Source organism: Octopus bimaculoides, chromosome 6 (assembly GCF_046866305.1).
Source record: "Octopus bimaculoides isolate indiv1 chromosome 6, ASM4686630v1, whole genome shotgun sequence".
In the NCBI taxonomy this organism is placed as follows: Eukaryota; Metazoa; Mollusca; class Cephalopoda; order Octopoda; family Octopodidae; genus Octopus; species Octopus bimaculoides.
Window position 1 is genome coordinate 80,891,983 of NC_142933.1, and position 20,224 is coordinate 80,912,206.

At 36.7% G+C, this 20,224-nt stretch overlaps 1 protein-coding gene across 4 annotated transcripts in view; it reads right to left on the minus strand.

Moving 5' to 3' along the window:
- Positions 1-277: 277 nt before the first annotated feature.
- Positions 278-20,224, minus strand: part of LOC106881008 (EEF1A lysine methyltransferase 2) — a 44,318-nt gene continuing 24,371 nt past the window's right edge. For all 4 annotated transcript variants that reach the window (XM_089354140.1, XM_089354141.1, XM_089354142.1 and 1 more), the window contains 5 exons: positions 11,392-11,457; positions 5,610-5,727; positions 3,056-3,163; positions 1,695-1,923; positions 278-383 (listed from right to left, as the gene is read on the minus strand). In XM_089354140.1, coding sequence (XP_089210266.1) covers positions 292-383; positions 1,695-1,923; positions 3,056-3,163; positions 5,610-5,727; positions 11,392-11,457 — 613 coding nt within the window. In that variant the 3' untranslated portion in view covers positions 278-291. The remainder of the gene's footprint in view (positions 384-1,694; positions 1,924-3,055; positions 3,164-5,609; positions 5,728-11,391; positions 11,458-20,224) is intronic.

Consider the following 20,224-nt stretch of genomic DNA (forward strand, 5'->3'; position numbering starts at 1 on the left):
GAGCAGTAACATATAAGCACACAAAATTTACAACTGTCTCCACTTGTGAAGCAAATAAGTACTTGGCAGGCAATAAGGTTACCTTTCAGGGGAATAATTCTGATATCTAACTATTACTTAGAACAAATAATGTTCCTTATAATTCAGTTTTTAATGTATTTTCATATTTTCCAAACTAGAAAACTGATTTTTAAAAATTTACTCAATTCACAAAGCTGGATATGAGAGTATAATGCCATAAAATTAAAACAACCAAATAATTAAAAAAAAGAAAATACAAATTTATAGATATTATTTTATTAAAACTAGTGTAGTGTATTTAGAACCTGATAATCCTCCAAACTGAAAACTTGGTGATGGAATGACTTCTTTTAGATGAAAATCTGTAAAAAGAAAAATGTTATAGGTTAAAATGTATCAGAGGACAAAGGACAGCTATAGCATGTCCAGGGTCTCCTAGCCAAGAATAGGATCACAACTCTAGCAATGCATTAAAATATCAAGTTATCCTCAAGCCAGAGACATAGTCTAATTGCGCTCATTTTGCTCGTACTAAAAGATGAGTATAGCCAACAATGTGTATTTTATCTTGAGTCACTAGGTTCAATTCATCATTATGTCACTTGTTTAAGTTTTCTGAAATGCATGTGCACACATTTTAAAAGCTTATAGTTTTAGACATAATGCCTATGGGAACAGACAAGTTACAGTAAAGTGATTTCCATGAATCTGAACATATTTTATACAGGCCAATTAAACATTTGAATTTCCACTGCGCCTACTTACTACTACCATAGCACTGGTACTTATCGAGCTTGAAACCTGATGCACCAAACTACATTCAGGAAAATATCACATATAGCTCCACCAATAAGCAGACAATGTGAAAGTGGATTATATATGTGCTTGGATGCTTATAAAAGAGAAAGAGTATGCAAAACATGTAGAATTTATTAGTTCAGAGTAGATGGTTTATTGTCATAAATCTGAATTCCAAGATTTAGGCATTCATTTGCATGGAAAAAAGGAAACAAATGCAAAGAGTGAAACATCAGTTTTAAAAGTGTGTGTATATATTATTGGCAGTGCTCCAGCATGGCCACAGCCTTAGAGCTGAAGCAATATAAAAGAATATGTTGTATGTGAAAATAAATAAATGAAATTTTAAAAATAGATGTTTACTTATTTTGTTTTTGCATGAGTAGGCAGTCAACAAGATATTCAGATTCAAAGAACAAATCATCATTTTCCATTTCAGCTTTCCATCTTGAAATGAGGTATAATAACTAATATGTCAATTTATAGTAATAATTATTTCATCATCAATTGAGAAAACATTTCTTAGTGGAAGCCCTTTATCTGAAACAACTAGTGATACAACAATGACTGGATGGATAAGATAATGGATTAATAATAAAAAACTCTGACTCTGCCAATGATATTGTTAAGCTATGCATGCAACCCACTCAGATGCATGTAAATATATGAATAAATGTTCTCCAAACCTTCTACTCAGTTGTGTCTCTCTTTTCCAACTGGCACATTATATGTATTAATTCAGCCTTCTGATACGAGTTGTTTAGATGGTCACACCACAGACCACTATCTATAGACTCATTGTATTTCAAACAAGTTGGGGGGGGGGGGGGAATGAACATAAAGAAAAGATCAGTAATTGCATAATAAATACATACCTCCTTTAAAATGTTCTAGCAGCTGTTTTTCAGTCCAGTTACATGAAGTTATAATAAAAATGCCTGAGTCTACCAAAATTTGTTTTACTGCTGCAATGTAAGCATTTTTAAAATGCTCAAATTCTCCTGGCATCAAAGAAATAGCATCAAATGTACCTTTATCATGGCATACTTGATATTTCTTTTGAAGGCTAATTGCACTACAGTCCTTTTCCAATAAATCTGCAACCTGTCAAAATTTAAGAAAATAATTATGTTTTAACCATTTGCCACAGTTAAGAAAGAACTATCAATCCTACATGAACAGCATCACATTAATTTCAGCCTAGATTAAATTTTTTTTTCTAGTAGCCAAATACTGGTTGCAATACAACTTGTGATGATTTTTTTTTTTACAAGTCTAAGATTGGCTTGAAGCTGCTTAGCAAGAAAACTACTTTAGTTGGAACAATTAGAAAGAACAGAGTTGAACTTCCAAGTGCTTTCACAAATGGAAAAGAAAGAGAAAGCAACAGCACAATACTTGGATTTCAAAAGGATTCTATGATCCTATCTTATTGTCCCAAGAAAAATTCTGTAGTCACACTTATGAGTACAATGCACTCTCAGCCTTCAATTGATTCAAAAAGTGCTGAAAAGAGGAGTAGATACCCCAGATAAGATGGTAAGGACATACACTTGCAAAAGAATGACTCGAAGATGGCCTATGGCTATATTCTACAACATGATTGATATAAGTGCAGTGAACGCTTTCATTGTTGCCAAACAGCTTCACTTGCGAAGTTTCAAGGATAAAAGAAGACAGTGCCTAATTCAGTTAGGAAAGGAACTTGATGGAGTTAATGCTAAACAAGAACATGACAAACAATTTTCTAGATCCGCTAACATTTCTCAACCAAACAAGAAAAGAAGACGATCTTCAACCTCATTTGAGATTCCTCAACCAAAGAAAATAGGAAGATGTTTTTTGCGTGGCCCCAGAAAAGACAGGAAAACCAGTACTACATGTAAGAGTTGTAATATCCACGTTTGCCAAGAACATTCCAATGTTGTCTGCATTCCCTGCCATGAAGAGCTGTAATTCTGTATTTTTGTAATTTTTAAAATTTATAATATATTCTGTAAGCTGTATTTTTTTTATTAAATTTGTGAGAAACAGTAATTCTTCATTCACCTGATAGCATATATAATGTAGCTAAGAAATAGTGGTAGTTTGAATAAAATTTAATTAAAAGAAAATTATTGGGTCCATTGAACCCAGTTGGTAATTAGTGACATACATTTTCTCTGGTAGATCAAGGGTTAAAAAAGAAAGACATGACAGTGCTACCACATTAATTTTAACTGAAAAATGTTCTTACCTCAAAAGTAATATGGTTAATATTTTTGTTTTTAGCAACTGCTTTGGCAAAGGTTATAGCATTTTCAGAATAGTCCAAACCAGTGAGACATGAAAACCCCTGCTCAGCCTGTTAATAAAGACAAAAAGAGTAAATGGTCAGTTTGTTTTCACTCTCATTAGTAAATCACATGCTATCATTTTTAGTTCTCAGTGTATGACTTGATTAATAGCAACAAAGACCAACAGCTGAAATTTTACTTTAGCAATCTGGGGAGGTCTTTCTAAATGCCTTAACTTTTTTTTTATGTATTATTTTTGTGGAAGTTGTACAGTTGACTATGCCTAAATCAGACCAAGATCATAATTAATTTTCAAGGTGCAATGGGTTGGTTCCAATCAAAGACTGCAGCTGGTAAGTTTCAAAAAGCAAAGTTTCTTGTAGTATTTGAGGAAATATACATAACATGACACTGAAGTATCAAATACGTGTTTAGCTTCCTAATGTAGTCTACTACACCTATGACCAAAATGCATTATCACAAATACAGGAGCCATTCTTCATAGTAGAAAATTCCTCACCTTTTAAAGGGTCGACATTTACTCAAGACTTTAAAAAAAAATTTTAAAAGGCAATGTATCTCTTTGATGCTATTTTCATTATTGTCATTTTGCAATGTTTACTTGCTGGTATGGGTTAGATAGGACAATTCCAGCATAATATTTCACTCTTGCCACTGTCTGTTGTCATCTAACACAACAGAGAAAACAACCAATCTTTGTATATTCTTTATTTTTTTTACTTGTTTCAGTCATTTGTGGCAAGCTGGAGCACCGCCTTTAATTGAACAATCGACCCCAGGACTTATTCTTTGTAAGCCTAGTACTCATTCTATTGGTCTCTTAGGCCGAACTGCTAAGTTATGAGGACGTAAACACACCAGCATCGGTTGTCAAGCAATGGTAAGAGGACAGACACACACACAAACACACACATATATATATATATATATATATATATATATATATATATACTAGCAGAGATACCTGGCATTGCTCGGGATTAAAATAGTATAGTTTGTTTATATATATTACAGTTATGTGGAAACAGGTGATACGGGAAAGTGCAGCACTGACGACAAAACATTTGTAGAGTAAATGATGGTCTAATTCGACTAATCGACATGTAATACAACCGTTTGGAGGATTCCATGCTCTAATCTAGCGTGGAAAACTGGAGTGGGGGTGTGTAATTTTTGAACCCACCGATTAGCTGTCAGTGGATATACTCGCCTTGGAGGCGGTCAGTGCTGCGTGTAACACGACCCATTGTATGGTTAACAGTCAAATGAATGGAGGTGTAATGGAGAAATTGTACATAAATGGGTACATTCTGGAAATGGGCTGTAATGGGAGACAGTGACGGGGAAGTGAACTGTCGAAAGAGGTTGAGGAAGAGCTGGTAGTGCTGGCAATCTTACCTTACCGCCTGAGCAGCACATGCCACTAATTTCATTTGGAAATTTGAAAGCTTTGCAGAAACGACAATTTGAGTGTAACACACCCATTTGTACAGAATTATTGTTTTTATAAGGCTGGGATGGATCATATCTGAAAGCAGCTCCTGATGTTGTGAAGAACAAATTTGCCTGTGGTCTATTTCTGAGAGCTATATTGTATTGGACATCTGTTTAATATAGCATGCTATCATTCATTTCTCTTTATAATAACCAAATAATTTTTTAATACCTTTAAGGAAAAAAGTCAATCGACGGTCTTCACACTTTTTCACATAATCCTGGACTTCATATGTGAAATGCCAGTGACATGCTGCATGTCCATCAACAATATTAGTAGACAGCTGTACAGTGGTACCACATATAGTCCATGTTGTTGCTGTCACCAAACGATTTTTAATTTGGACTCATTGCATTTTTATTGAGCCACCAACACAAAATATAGTCATATAAGTGTGATAGAAACTTAAGACTAAAAACACCAAAACTCTTTGTGTTATTATGGCAGAAATGAGTCCATCCAGTAGAGCTACTATATCAATATAGTTGAGTGTGGCTATGTTATGACATAGGTATATACGTCTGGTGTAAAAATGCTATTATGCAAATAAATCGTTGGTTGTAGTTATCTAAAAATAAACTATCACAGAAATGTATGTTAACACAGAATGCACTCTGTACTACTCGAACATAGGTATGATACTCAGTATTCACTATTCAACTACTAACTGCTAAACCAACACATGTCATACTAACAGGGTTAACCAACACAGTCAAACTAACACCATCAACTATCCTCTCTGATAGTTCACTCATCTCTTATTTATTGTAATCGGTTAGTCCACCTTCAGTCATGTGGGGGTGTTCAGGATTCTCCCATAACAGGCTAGTTTGAACAGATGGAACTATCTTTACACAGGTTGGATTTGATAATTTAAATGCTAAACAGTAAATAAAATGCAAGGCAATGTATATGACACAAAGAGTGTGGGTCAATAAAATGAAGACATGCATCATGAAAATACAATACATAGAATAATTATTTTAAACTTTTCTCACCAAAGTTATCAGAAAGAATCCATTTCCAGTGCCTAAATCAACTATAGCATCAGTATGTTTTATTTCTTTGCAGATTTTTATCCATTCAATGATATTTTGTTGGCACGTCTGTCCAAACCTTTAAAAAACATATATACGTTTTAAAGGTCATGGTATTATAAAGCCTGTTAAAAATTTAAGACCAGAATACTTAAAAACCAATCACACATTAAAACTGATTAAGGAAATTAAAGGAACAATTTTTTTTATATATGTGGAAATATTTAAAGATATCTAAAGAAAAAGGCAAAAAATTAAAACATCCGTGAAGTAAAATTAACCAAAGTTAACTTGAACTTTTTCCTATAGGTGCAAAGGTCAATAAAATTGAGCACCAGACATGAAATGGTTTTCATTTAATTGACTAAACCTCTCTCTTACAAAGTTATGAGCTCTTGCAGGTAGGAGAAATCATTATTCATTTAAATTTGATGATGATAATGATAGTGGTGATGGTGATTAATTTCTTGCTCTTAACGACAGTAAAAAGAAAAGGATTTGGAATCTCATTGTACTCAACCAACTACAATATATCACTGTGGTCCCAGACCAGACTCAAATACAGGATATTTGATTATTCTGGATCTATGGGTTAGGAGACAAATAAGGACAGACAAAGGGATTAAGTCAATTACATCGACTGTAGTGCGTAACTGGTACTTAATTTATCGACCCCCGAAAGGATGAAAGGCAAAGTCGACCTCGGCGGAATTTGAACTCAGAATGTAACGGCAGATGAAATGCCACTAAGCATTTCGCCCAGTGTGCTAATGTTTCTGCCAGCTCACCGCCTACAGATTCTATTTACTGTTGTATGCAAAAGGTTTTCTGAAGAAACAGTAAATGACACGATATTGAGCCTAAATTATAGTGAAAGGTACACAGGAAGTTGTGACATTCATATCTTTTCTAAGAATATTGATTTCTAACTATGGACAGGGACACCAATTTCTGGGCTGGGTGTAACTGGTCATATCAAACCCATTATCATCCCTGGAAGGATAAAAGACAAAACTGATCTTGGTGGAATTTAAACTCAAAACATTAAGTGTGGCAATTAAATATTGGTTTCAAATTTTGAAACAAGGCCAGCCATTTCAGAGGAAGGGTAAGTCTGTTAAACCAGCCCCACTGTCCAATCGGTACTTATTTTATTGATCCCAAAATGATGAAAGGCAAAGTCAACCTTGGTGATGAAATGCCACTAAGCATTTTGCTCGGCATGCTAACGATTCTGTTAGCTTGCTGCCTTGTGGCAACTATTACAAGATATATTGTCCAATCCTCTATCAATTCTTTTAACTCACCACTTTTTTCAAGAATATTAACATCAGATCTGAATATCAACTTCCTAAAGGAAAGAGTCTGCTACATGCAGTTACACACATTACCAGCATCTGTCACAATGATGGTAGTGTGATTTATATTCTAGTGAAAATAACTGTTACAAAGATATTTATTTTTCTAAAGTATGCAAGTTCAAACAAGTGTATGCTGTGGAGACATGCAGACAAAAACTAGTTTCTGGTGTCTGTTTATTTGTACTGATTATCTATTTATAAAGATGACTTCAGTAATCTTATGTCTGCTTATATCCTTAGTTATTCTGGATTGGAAAAGAGCAAGCTAGACAGGAAACAAAATATCAGGTTTTTTAGTCATAACAAGTTGAAGGTAGGCAGTGAGCAAAATGTTCAGCACTCTAAAGGTGAGACACATGAAGTAGTTTGAATTTTAAGAGTATTTGCATGAATCAGAATGACAGTGAGAAGTGTGCTCAAACAATACTGGAATACTTAGCTCCCAGAAAATGTGAAAAGAAAAATGTATATAAAAGTGAGTTATTGAATGAAAAATATGAGCACTGGAGCCTGGTGCAGCCATCCGGTTCACCAGTCCTCAGTCAAATCGTCCAACCCATGCTAGCATGGAAAGCAGACGTTTAAATGATGATGATGATGATGATGATAGTGAAAACCTACACTCACTGGAAACACCAAGAAAGCATCAAAGGAGTCAGCATGAAACAGAGACTGAATTTCCTCAAATTACACACTACCATCTTTAAAAAAAAAGCCATCCTAGGTCTACTCAGTCAAAACTGACATGGGACTGAACAACAAAAAACCAGTTGTAGAGATTAGTTATGATGGCATAAAAGCTGGGAAAGTTTTAGTCCAACTAGGATAATAGCTGAAATACTGAGATTTTCTTTTTTTTTTTTTGACATTAGCTGGGTCTGAAGGAAGGGGCAGTGTCCTTAGCTTTCACAGATCTCAGAAGGCCTGTGAAACTAGCACTGTTAATGTTCTGCTTGAACTGTTGCAAGTTGGCAACTGCAAGAAAGGCATACAGGGTGTCAATTCCAGAGGATCAACTTTCTGGGAAGGAAGCACTAGACATAGTAGTAGGGGCCTGAGAGAGGGCTTGTAATAATACAGCTGATGAGAGAAGAAGAGACAATAAATTGAGAGAGCTTGCATAGAGATGGCACAAAACCAGCCATATTAGAGAAGGCAAGTGACTTCATGCCAACCAGTCAAGTAGCCTTTGAGTATGTAGCGGCAGCACTGCACCAAATGTGGAAAAAGTCTCTATTGTTGACCCCATCAGAGCTTTGTGGAGGGTTTATAGTTATTGAAAAACTAAAATACTTTTCGGTTCTGAAGAGAAGAGCTTGATTTGTGATGCAGCCATAGTTATGTTAAGGATATGTGCTCACTGTGACAAAAATACAATGATAGTAATCTACTACATATGTGGGAAATTCTGTCTGTGGATGTGTTTGTTTGTAGAGTTGTCAGCTAACTCCTCCTACATCGTTTTATCGATTTTGATGAAACTTGATATGAGTAGAACTCATGTCTGGAAACCTCGTGACATACTTAGATTGTTGAAAAAAAAATCGATAACAGGGCCCCTGGAAGGGATCATTATATCTACTACATATAACTAATATATTTTATTTAAACACCCAAGGGAAATAACCCACAGCACCTGTACTTACAATTGTCAGTTTTTAGTGAAGTAATCAATATTTGATTCTCACAATCAGTGAACCTAATTCTACATTTTACTACTCACAGTTTTGAACTGCTAAACCATAAAGACTCCATTCATACATTTATATACATACATACTTTTTTGCGCTTATATATATATACTACATTTATATATTAGCTTTAATAAATTAGCCTTGATAAAGTTAACCTTTAAAATGCCACGACGAGTAAGAGTACAAGTGGGTACTTCTACTTCACAAGCTGCTCTAATGCGGCAATGGCGATCTCAATAAGTCTCCAATTCATAATGTTTGATATTTACTAAATCAAACAATTATTCATCATCTATTCTACTTCAATAACTAAACTATTATATATATTGCTGTAATTAATTTAGACATTGCATTAATAGACATTGTTTCAACATCTCCAAATAACTAAATGCTGGCAATGCATGCAGGATTTTCAATTAAATTTGATTACACTTTGAATGCCCATAACTCTGATAATTCTGCATTTTTACAGTTAAACTTTTTCGATGATAGTAGATAAATTTTTGATTCCAGAACATATTTAATAAGTGTGTTCCAATCCAGCTTTTTCACCTCCAACAACCTCTCTCGCCAACCTCCAACAACCTCTCTTGTCAACCTCTGAAATCCTCTTGACAACTTCCAACAGTCTCTTTCGCCAACCTCCGAAAAACCCCTCTCGCCAACCTCCGACAATCTCTCCTTCCTCCAGCTGACAGTTTTTTTGTACTTTTCATGACAGAAAATACACCTTTTGTGGCAGTTATAATGAAATTGCTTTTTTATATCAGAGTAATAAGCGTTTAAATAGAACGTCTTTACTCCCAGGAATTACCGGGTACACCAGCTAGTGACTAGCACATGTGGTGATCACAAGGGTTCTTCTAGTGTATTGCTCTTGTTTAAGTGAAATGAGGTGTGGTGATGCTTTCTAGATGGAGCAATGCTTATGTTGTTTTGCTGTTAAAGGAAATGCAGCTGACATGACTCCATTAGAGGGTGCATTTAAGGTCCCTGTTCATAGAATCAGTGCAGATTTGGTGTAAGGTGTCTAGGTTGCATGGGAAAGGTTAAAACTGAAAGGTGGTATCACCTGTAAAACAGTAGGCGTCACAGGAGGTGAGAGCAAGTAGGTCATTGATGTGCAAAAGGAAAAGAATGGGCGACAGAATTGAACTTTGGGTACAGAAGAGTTGATAGAGTGTGGGTCAAGAGAGAGAAGCTCCATCAGCACAGGCTGCATTAGTGTAATCTGACAGGAAGCTACTAATCTAATTTCTCTATGTAGTTTCTTAACTTGCAAGAAATATCAACCAAATCTCCCTCAACCATATCCTGCCAGCTTTAAAAAAAAAGGAAAACAACAAAGTATGAAATAAAGATAGGATGGTCATTGTTTCAATGCCTTTGATAGTAAGTCTACTTAATCAGGGTTGATTTGGAGATATACAATAACAATAGACACACAGAAATTCATTAGAGAGTAGAGAGAATGCAATATGTCCAGATTGTCACAGGATTAATCAGTGCATAAGATGCAACCCACAGATCCTTCCTAGCCATACTATGTTTCCATCTGGTTAAAGATCATACTTCACATTCCAACAGACTAAACAGCATGGTTCTCAGCTTATAAAAGGAGTAGAGATCGGGGGTGATAGAGCAACTAGTACTAACCGTTCAATAAATTAAATTATCATACCTATAAAAAACATTCTTCTTTTAAAAACCACCAGATGGGCTTACAAGGTCATTAAATTCTCAATGCCCAGACCCTCTTAACTATAAATAAATACCATTATAAAGTGCAGTAAACTGATACAGATAGTGATGGTAATGTGTAACCCATGGTTGGTAAGCTTAATTCATTAAATGGTTTGACACCACCATGTCTTTTGAGTGCCTTTTTGAGTGCATTTGAACCAGGTCTCCAGTCTAAGGAAAATGTCCTCCATATTTTCCCACTAGTCACAGAAACCCTGAGGAAAGAGGTGGGGGCTATAGGTATTAACCATCTTCTTCTGCCTTAAACTACTGAAAAAGAAAACTATTTTGTAAGCTTATTTTGCTGAAATGGACAAAACCAAAGATAGATAAAGTATTTCTAACTACAGAGACAAATGTTTAGCATGGGAAAATTGAATATCATCATCATTATCATCATCAATTCAATGCCTACTTCTCTGTGGTTGCATGGGTTGAATGGAATTCGATGAGTTAGATTTATTTTATGGCCAGATCCCCTTCCTGTCACCAACCCTCACTTGTTTCCAAGTAAGGTATTATGTTTCCATGGAAGATTAGAAGGACACCGCTTGCATAAGGGTGACACTTGGTTTCAACTATCATGTGATGTCAAAGCAAAGAGACAGTAACCCACACACATGTATACATACATACATACATATAGCATGGACAACAAATGTTAAATGACAATGATGATGATACACACACACACACACACACACACACACACACACACACACAATAGGCTTCTTTTCAGTTTCTGTCTACCAGATCCACTCACAAGGCTTTGATTGGCCTGAGGCTATAGTAGAAGAAACTTTCCCAAGGGCCACACAGTGGGGCAGAACCTCAAACAATGTAGTTTGGAAGGAAACTTCTTACCACACAGCCACATATGCACTAACTACAAGCTCATGTTAAGATAAATAAAAAATACAAAAGGTTGATATGTGATTTTCTTACCAAACTTCTCCAGTTTCACCATTATCCTCAAAATTTGTAAATTCTTGTCTATAGGCATTTTCCCAACTGAAAAAGAATTCAGAATTAATAATACTAAATCTATTAATAATATTTAGTTCGACTTCATTATCTTTTCTTGTCATATTAATGTTTTCATCAGTTGAATTCCTAGTTTCCTTAAAATTTGTGACAATGACAACAGCTGCCACCACCACTGTCACTGTCCTCATCACCATTTTAATGTCCACTTTTCCATACTTTCACAAGCTAGATGAAATTCACTGAGACAGATTTTCTACAGTTGGATGCCTTTTCTGTTACTAATCCTCATCTGCTTCTCCCTCGGAAATATTTCCCCTTGTTTTTTAACATAAACAGCACAATGGCCAGATCTCATAATTTCACATCTGTTTTCCATCCTGGCATGGGTTGAATGGTTTGACAAGAGTTGGTAAACCAGATTGATAAAATAAGTACCAGTTGAGTACTGAGGTCAATGTAATTGATTAGCCCCCACCCCCACCTCCCCGCCAAATTGTACTTCCTGTTTTATATCCTGTAGAGCCAGCTCCGTACAGCATCTCAGGCCCACAGAACCTGAAGTGCTACAGGGTGGATAACACTTCATTGTCAGTACAAAATATAGCTGTTCCATGAAATGTGATCTTCTGAACTGCATGAATATTGATGTTGCTCAGAATACAACTAGTGAACCTTTCTGTTCCCATATTCATGACCCATCTTTCAGTCTTCATATTTTGTGCTCTGATGCTATGTTAATTTCAGTCTCCAGATCTCTGTACTTGATCAGCTTCTTTGTGTCTTTCATGGAGTGTTCCCTTCATACTTTTGAGGTTGATGAAATAAGTACCAGCAAAGTACTGGGATCGATGTAATTAACTTAAACCCCACCCAACCACCAAATTTCAGATTTTGTGCCCATAGTAGAAAGGATTATTATTGTTATTAAAGCAGCAAGCTCATGAAATTGTTAGCACACTGGGCAAAATGCTCAGCAGCATGTGTTCTGAGTTCAAACTGCTAGATCAACTTTAAGTTGATAAAATAAGCAATTGGTTGATGTAACTATTTAGCCCCTTCTCCCCAAATTTTTGGCCTTGAAATTGAAATACAAAAGATGTGGCATCTTAACGCAAGAACTGTTCCTGTTATTGTAGGTGCCCTAGTTATGATAAAAGAGGGATGTCAGCAGCATCTAGATAAGATCTCAGGAGAACCATGTCTCAGAGAAATCCAAAAGATTGTGCTGACAAGTACTGTCCACATCCTTAGAAAAACCCTATCCATTTAAATGTCTGCATTGTATTACATAAAGGTATTTCACTACCTCCCCTCTCTAAGCTTTCAGTCATTCTGTAACATCTCTTATCCTTCACTCACCTCAGGACGCTGGGTGTGAACCAGCAAGTGACTGTAACAAAGATTCAGATTGGAATCTAAAAACAGAAACAATTCCTATCATAGTAGGTGCCTTAGGTATAATAAAAAAATATTCAGACAAATACATAACAAAAATACCAGGACTTACAAATATATATAACATACAGAAAATTGCACTACTGGGTACTGCACACATCCTACGCAAAACACTTTCAATACAGTAAACATAAGAGCACCACAGCAAACCACAGCACATACCCAAGGCGCACAGAGCTGCGCTCGGTAGTGAAGTGAAAGCACGTTATAAAAATAAAACTACTGAATAATAATAATAATAATAATCCTTTCTTCTGTAGGCACAAGGCCTGAAATTTGGGGGAAGGGTTTAAGTCAATACATCAACCCCAGAGTGTAACTTATTTAATCGAAAACAAAAGGATGAAAGGCAAAATCAGCCTCATCGGAATTTGAACTCAGAAAAGACAGACAAAATACTGCTAAGCCTTTCTCCTGACATGCTAATGATTCTGCCAGCTCATTGCCTTAATAATAATAGTGCAAAACAATACAAACAAAATAATTTAACACAGTTCATTGCCTTGTAATTAAGTAATGTTAGAATGTTATCAATACTTTTTCAGATAACAATTCAGAACATTAAGCGAAATTTGTATTGCTAGTGTCACAATTAGTGAATTCTCAGTCAATCATAATCAAGGATAATTGTTGACGTATGTGACTGTCTGTGTGTCATATGGTAGAGAGTGGGAGTTATCTTCTGACAACCTGATTTCGATTCCCTGATTTGAGGCTCATTTCTGATATTTGTAATGCATATGCTCCTTTCCAAAGCAAAGGAACATGAACATGAGAAATCCTGTATCGATGCTGCCCATAGATAACAGAGTAACAGGCATTAAATCATATACATCATTGTTGCCATTGCCGTCACCGTCATCATCATCATCGCTATCATCATTTAACATCTATTTTCTATGCTTGCATGGGCTGGATGGTTTGACAGGACCCGGCCAGCTGCAGGGTTGCATCAAGTTCCAGTATTAGCTCTGGCATGATTTCTATTGCTGGATGCCCTTCCTAACACCAACCACTTTACAGTGTGTACTGGGTGCTATTCTTTTTTTGTACCATCAACACTAGTAAGTTTACAAAGTAAGTTACAAGATGAGAAAAGAAAAGGAAAGAAAAGCTCCCATGAAAAAATGTTGGTAGTGGGGGGTATTAGGAAAGGGGTTGGCTTTATGCAAGGTGCTGAGAGCTTAAAGTATAATAAAAGGACAAGAGCAAGTGTCTTGCTATAGAAGAGATACACAGTTATCTGACATTATAAGGGTGAGTAGTAATAATTGAGAAGAGAAATGAAAATGTTGCCCCTTAACCCTTTAGCATTCAAAGCAGCTATATCCAGTCGAAACATTCTGCCTGTTTTCCGCTCAAATCTCATCATTCACACCTACCTTACAATGTCGTTCTAAAAATATAGAATCACATCATCAAAATTTCAAAGTTATTAGATAACGCATAATTAATTCAAAACAATGTAAATAGGTAACCATTACATTTGGCAGAATAAGCTAAAGGGTTTAAGCCAAAACGAATTGCCATGACTTGAAGGTTTCGTCTTCATGTACTTTGAAGGGCAAGTCAAGTCAGCCCACCCTCCAGCAGTAATTGACATGCTTAGAAAGTGAATGAAATGAACTGGCACAACCAGAAGTTGAACCTGCATTACCAACTCAGCTTGCTGAGAACTTCAGGGCTTCCTATTATATTTGCATAATGTCGCAAAATATCAATGTCATAATAAGATATAATGGTTTCAAATGTTGGCACAAGGCCCGCAATTTTGGGGGAGGAGGTAAGCTGATTACATCAACAGTACTTATTTTATCAACCCCAAAAGGATCAAAGGCAAAATCAACCTCAATGAAATTTGAACTCAGAATGTAAAAACGAATGAAATACCACGAAACATTTTGTCCGGTATGCCAACAATTTTGCCAGCCATCTACCTTTATAAGATATAATTAATCTGTTGAGCTTCTGTTGTTGTTGGTCAGTTCTAGGTCATCTCTGATCAAGATGTTATAATTATGACCATCTCAACAGCAGCAATGACCAAATTCAGAGCACTGTGGAAAGACAAAAATATCTCACTGAGCTCCAAAATTAGGCTGATGAGATTACTACTGATCTCAATATTCCTGTATGCTTGAAAGACATGGACACTGACAACAGAAACTGAAAGAAATATCTAAACTACAGAGAAGAAATGTTTCAGGAGACTTTTGGGAATATCATACAGAGATCATGTCACAAATGAGAAAGTGAAAGGAATAAGGCAGGCAATAGGGCCCTATGAGGAACTTCTTACTACAGTAAAGAAACGCAACCTCAGGTGGTTTGGCCATGTCACCCACCCATCATGGATGGCCAAAAAAATCCTTCAGAGAACAGTCAAAGGTGGCAGATAGAGAAAGAGGTGGGAAAACAACATTTGTGAGTGGACAGGCCTAAAGATGAGAGATGTAGCATGAAAGACAGAAGACAGAGACAGGTGGAGGGATCTGGTTGCAAAGTAAAAAGTGGTGCCGCAACAGCCAGCCAGACTACGAGATATGTAATGTAATATCTGGGATTACACAATCTCCTTTTCTTTTTATGCTTGTTTCAGTCATTGGACTGTGGCCATGCTGGGGCACTGCCCTGAAGGGTTTAGTCCAACAAACTAATCCCAGTATTTATTTTTTAAAATCTGCTACTTATACTATTAGTCGCTTTTGCTGAACTGTTACGTTATGTGGATGTAAACAAACCAATACTGGTTGTCAAGTGGTGAGAGGGGGGTCAAATGCAGACACACACTCACACAACAGGTTTCTTCATAGTTTCTATCAACCAAATTCACTCACAAGGCATTGGTCAGCCTGGGGCTTTGGTAGAATACACTTGACTAAGGTAGTGTTCAGTGGGATTGAACCTAAAATCACATTGTTGTAATGCAAGTTTGTTAACTATATGCCCTGTTACACAATGGTAACATATGGTTTGAAAAGAAATTTAGCACCTATTTCTAGCATATAAAGAAAGCACATAGAGACTTCTTACTGACTTGAAATATATCCAGCTTTGGTAATTAGTCAGAAAAACTATCTAGATGTAGAGAAAAATTATCCTTCTATATAAAACCCCAGGCAAAAAAAGAAAAAAAAATTAAATGAGTGAATCTGAAACTTTGTCAAGTCACCATCCTCTTGACTCTAATCCAGGCCCACAAATGTTCACCCTACTTTATAGCATAACCCAGAAGGGTGGATTACACAATACCATAGATGATAATAACAACACAGGGTATTTCAAAAACAATAACAATAAACCCTATACTTCGTTTGGAATGTATTAATTAATGACGCCCACTTCAAAAATTCTACCATCCCCAGAGGCATGACAGACCTAACTTTAGATACTAGTGTGTTAAACCTTATTGTGGTGGTGGTGGGGGTGGGGTGGGGGGGGGGGGGGTGTTGGTGTTGGTGCTGTTGCTGCTGCTGATGGTGGCAGTGGCATATTTAGAATTTCAATGTATGAGATATTATTGGATTGACAGCTCGAAAAATCCCCCTCAAGGCAAACATCTCCCTATCGTTGTTTCTGTTATATATGCTTTACTCTTTTTTTTCAGTTAGTCAGAAGAGAAGAGTCTATGCTCATGAACTTTAGAAGCCCTCTCAAACTGGTGAGACTGCTATCTATATATATCATCATCATCATCATTTAATGTCTGCTTTCCATGCTGGCATCGGTTAGACAGTTTGACTGGAACTCGCAAGCCAGAGGGCTGCATCAGGTTCCAGTCTGATTTGGCATGGTTTCTAATATACAGGGTGTGTAAGCTATTTGTGGACAAATTTATGTTTATAAAAAAACAGATATATAGTTATCAAAAAATGCAATGAGGATAAAAATAAACCTTCTTTTCTATACTGTTACTCAGTAAAGCCACCTTCAGCTTCAACAACTGCTTTGATATGAAACCTAAATCATCTGCATGCTCAAATCAAGTGGTCCTGGTTCATTTTGGACATTACTATGACTATGGCAGCTTTCAAAGAATCTTTGATGTTATGGGGGTGTTCATCGACCTCTCTCTCAACAATGCTTGAGATATGGGGAATTAGGAGGCCAAATGTTAGGGGTTATGTGATAATGAAAATTTTCAGCCATCTATTCTTGTGTTACTAGAGCCATGCAGAGTCTTACTGAAACACATATGGCCTTCCTTTGCATACACTGTTTATCCAGGGCTTAACAATTATTTCCAGGACCTCAATGTAGGTGGCAGTGTTAACTCTAAGGCCTTGTGGAAAGAAGTAAGGAGGCTTCACATGTCCTTCATTGTTGACAACCCCTAAAACCATGACAGTTGCAGGAAATTTTGTATGCATTACACTGAGAACTTCAGAAGGGTCTGCACATAACCATCTGTCATTTCTTCTGTTAACTTCTTGATCTTGGTCGAAGTTTTTCTCTTTTGAGAAAAACAAAATCAAATCTTCTGCTGAATTTTTCTGTTTAAGAGCCTTTTAGATCTGATGTAGTGATTTTCTTTTGCTTTTTCTGACATCATATAAGACTTATATTTGATGTCTTTCTTCGTGGACAACATTTCTGACTGTTCCTTCTGATACATGCAGATCTTTTGCAATTGACTTCATGGACTTTCTGGGATTGTAATCAATGGTTTGTTGAACTTGCTGGATAAATTCAGGTGTTCTGATGATTTCAGAGCGTTTAGAATGCTTTTTATGCCTCGATACTGGTGATACATTTCCATCTTCAGTCTCTAGCACCTTACAAACTTTGTATACGAAAGATCTGACAACCTTTAAAAATCGAGATATTTCTAAATCGCTATGCTCAACCTTTATAACCACAATAACAGCATGCTTTTTCATTTCTTGAGTAAGCTGAGGGTCTGCCATTACTATTTTCTGAAACAAAGATTATACAGAGTGAGCAAAAAATGCAGCAATGACCCCAAAAAGGTATGTCTTCAAATATGTTACGCACCCTGTGTATATATATGTATATCCAGTGCTCAGTCTGAACACTTAATAGTCAATAACTGCATGAAAAACAGAATGAGAGAAAACTGATTTGTAACAGAGAGAGGGTCTAGTCTGAGTGCATGTAACAGAATAAATTCCACTAATGGTAGCCAAAAACCAAACAGTGTGTTACACCTACTACACTAAAAAGAGAAAATGTAGTCAATCTAGTGTCAGATGTATGAGTGCTCTATTTTTCCATTGAATCAAACAGGTAAAGGTGAAGTTACCCTCTCGAGTTTTGCCATAAGGGCTGGTTTCCTCGGTTTCCAAAGCATAAAAATTCACCAACTGGATGGGATGCCAGTCCATTGCAGGATTACTCACTTTTGCCAGCTGAGTGAACTGAAGCAATGTGAAATGAAGTGTTTTGCTCAAGAACACATGTCGCTTAGTCCAGAAAATGGAACCACAATCTTACGATCTAGAGTCCAACACCCTAGTCACTAAGCCACATGCCTCCACATATGTTGAATCAAATATATCTACCTAACTAAATCAAGGCTGGATGATAAAAAGGTAGAGAGATTTAAGATGTTTAATGTGCTTATCTAATCCAAAGTTTAAACCCAATAATAGAATTAATTTCAAGGCTGTAAAATAGTTTTAACATCAGTTCAATCCATGATTGTATAACATCTTCATACAATCCATTTGAATGACTGAAGCATCAAACTTGAACAAACCATACTTCATAAAAGCATAGAAAATTATGAAGTTGGTGCTGTGCTTCAGATTTGTTATTATTTAGCTCCATGTCAACCCTGGTTAATCAAACCTGTGATTGACTAAATTTTTTAATGTGTCTTTTCTTTTTCCAAGAGATACGGTGTACACTGGACTACATTATCCAATGTGTCCTTCCTTTTTTAAAAAGTCAGAGTATATGTTGGCACTCCGTCGCTTACGACGTCGAGGGTTCCAGTTGATCCGATCAACAGAACAGCCTGCTCATGAAATTAACGTGCAAGTGGCTGAGCACTCCATAGACACGTGTACCCTTAATGTAGTTCTTGGTGATATTCAGCATGACACAGTGTGACAAGGCTGACCCTTCGAATTACAGGCACAACAGAAACAGGAAGTAAGAGTGAGAGAAAGTTGTGGTGAAAGAGTACAGCAGGGTTCGCCACCATCCCCTGCCGGAGCCTCGTGGAGCTTTAGGTGTTTTCACTCAATAAACACTCACAACGCCCGGTCTGGGAATCAAAACCGCGATCCTATGACCGCGAGTCCGCTGCCCTAACCACTGGGCCATTGCGCCTCCACTGTTAGAGTATAATTTAAGGTAAATTAGACATTTATCTCAGGCAGATCAAGTTGATTAATAGAGGTTCCCATTAGCTCATAGCTCTAGATTTAGTAGTATTAGGTAAATGAAAGATGAATTCAACATGGAGAGAGACAGCATTCTAATTTACTGCTGGTAACATACCCAGATATTTGTTTATCCAACAGTTAAGTGAATAGAAACCTATAGAATTAAATGGCTTGCATGACATCATTAAACATCTGGTTGTGCCAGTTCACTTTATTTACTTTCTAAGCAGGTCAATTACTGCTGGAGCATAGGCTGACTTGACATGTCCTTCAAGTACAACATGAAGGTGACACCTTCATGTTGTGACAATTCTTTTTGACTTCTGGGACATTTTCATTTCTCTTACCAATTATTACTACTTACTCTTATAAATGTGGAGGCGCAATGGCCCAGTGGTTAGGGCAGTGGACTCGCGGTCATTCCCAGACCGGGCGTTGTGAGTGTTTATTGAGCGAAAACACCTAAAGCTCCACGAGGCTCCGGCAGGGGATGGTGGCAAACCCTGCTGTACTCTTTCACCACAACTTTCTCTCACTCTTACTTCCTGTTTCTGTTGTGCCTGTAATTCGAAGGGTCAGCCTTGTCACACTGTGTCACACTGAATATCCCTGAGAACTACGTTAAGGGTACACGTGTCTGTGGAGTGCTCAGCCACTTGCACATTAATTTCATGAGCAGGCTGTTCCGTTGATCGAATCAACTGGAACCCTCGACGTCATAAGCGACGGAGTGCCAACAACAACAACTCTTATAAGTGGGATAGCCATGTGTCTCATTGAGTGCTTAATGAATAAAATCTCATACATAGGATTAAACACTCTTTTGTCACTCTAGGTATCAGGTACATAAAATCAGTGTTTAGCTCATTGGAAGCCTATAAGCAATGGTGCTGTTGTTCACAAATTCTGATATAAAATTTTTTAAAAATATATAAAACATTTTAGTTGTGATCATCCCATACCCTTTTTTTTTTTTCAGGATA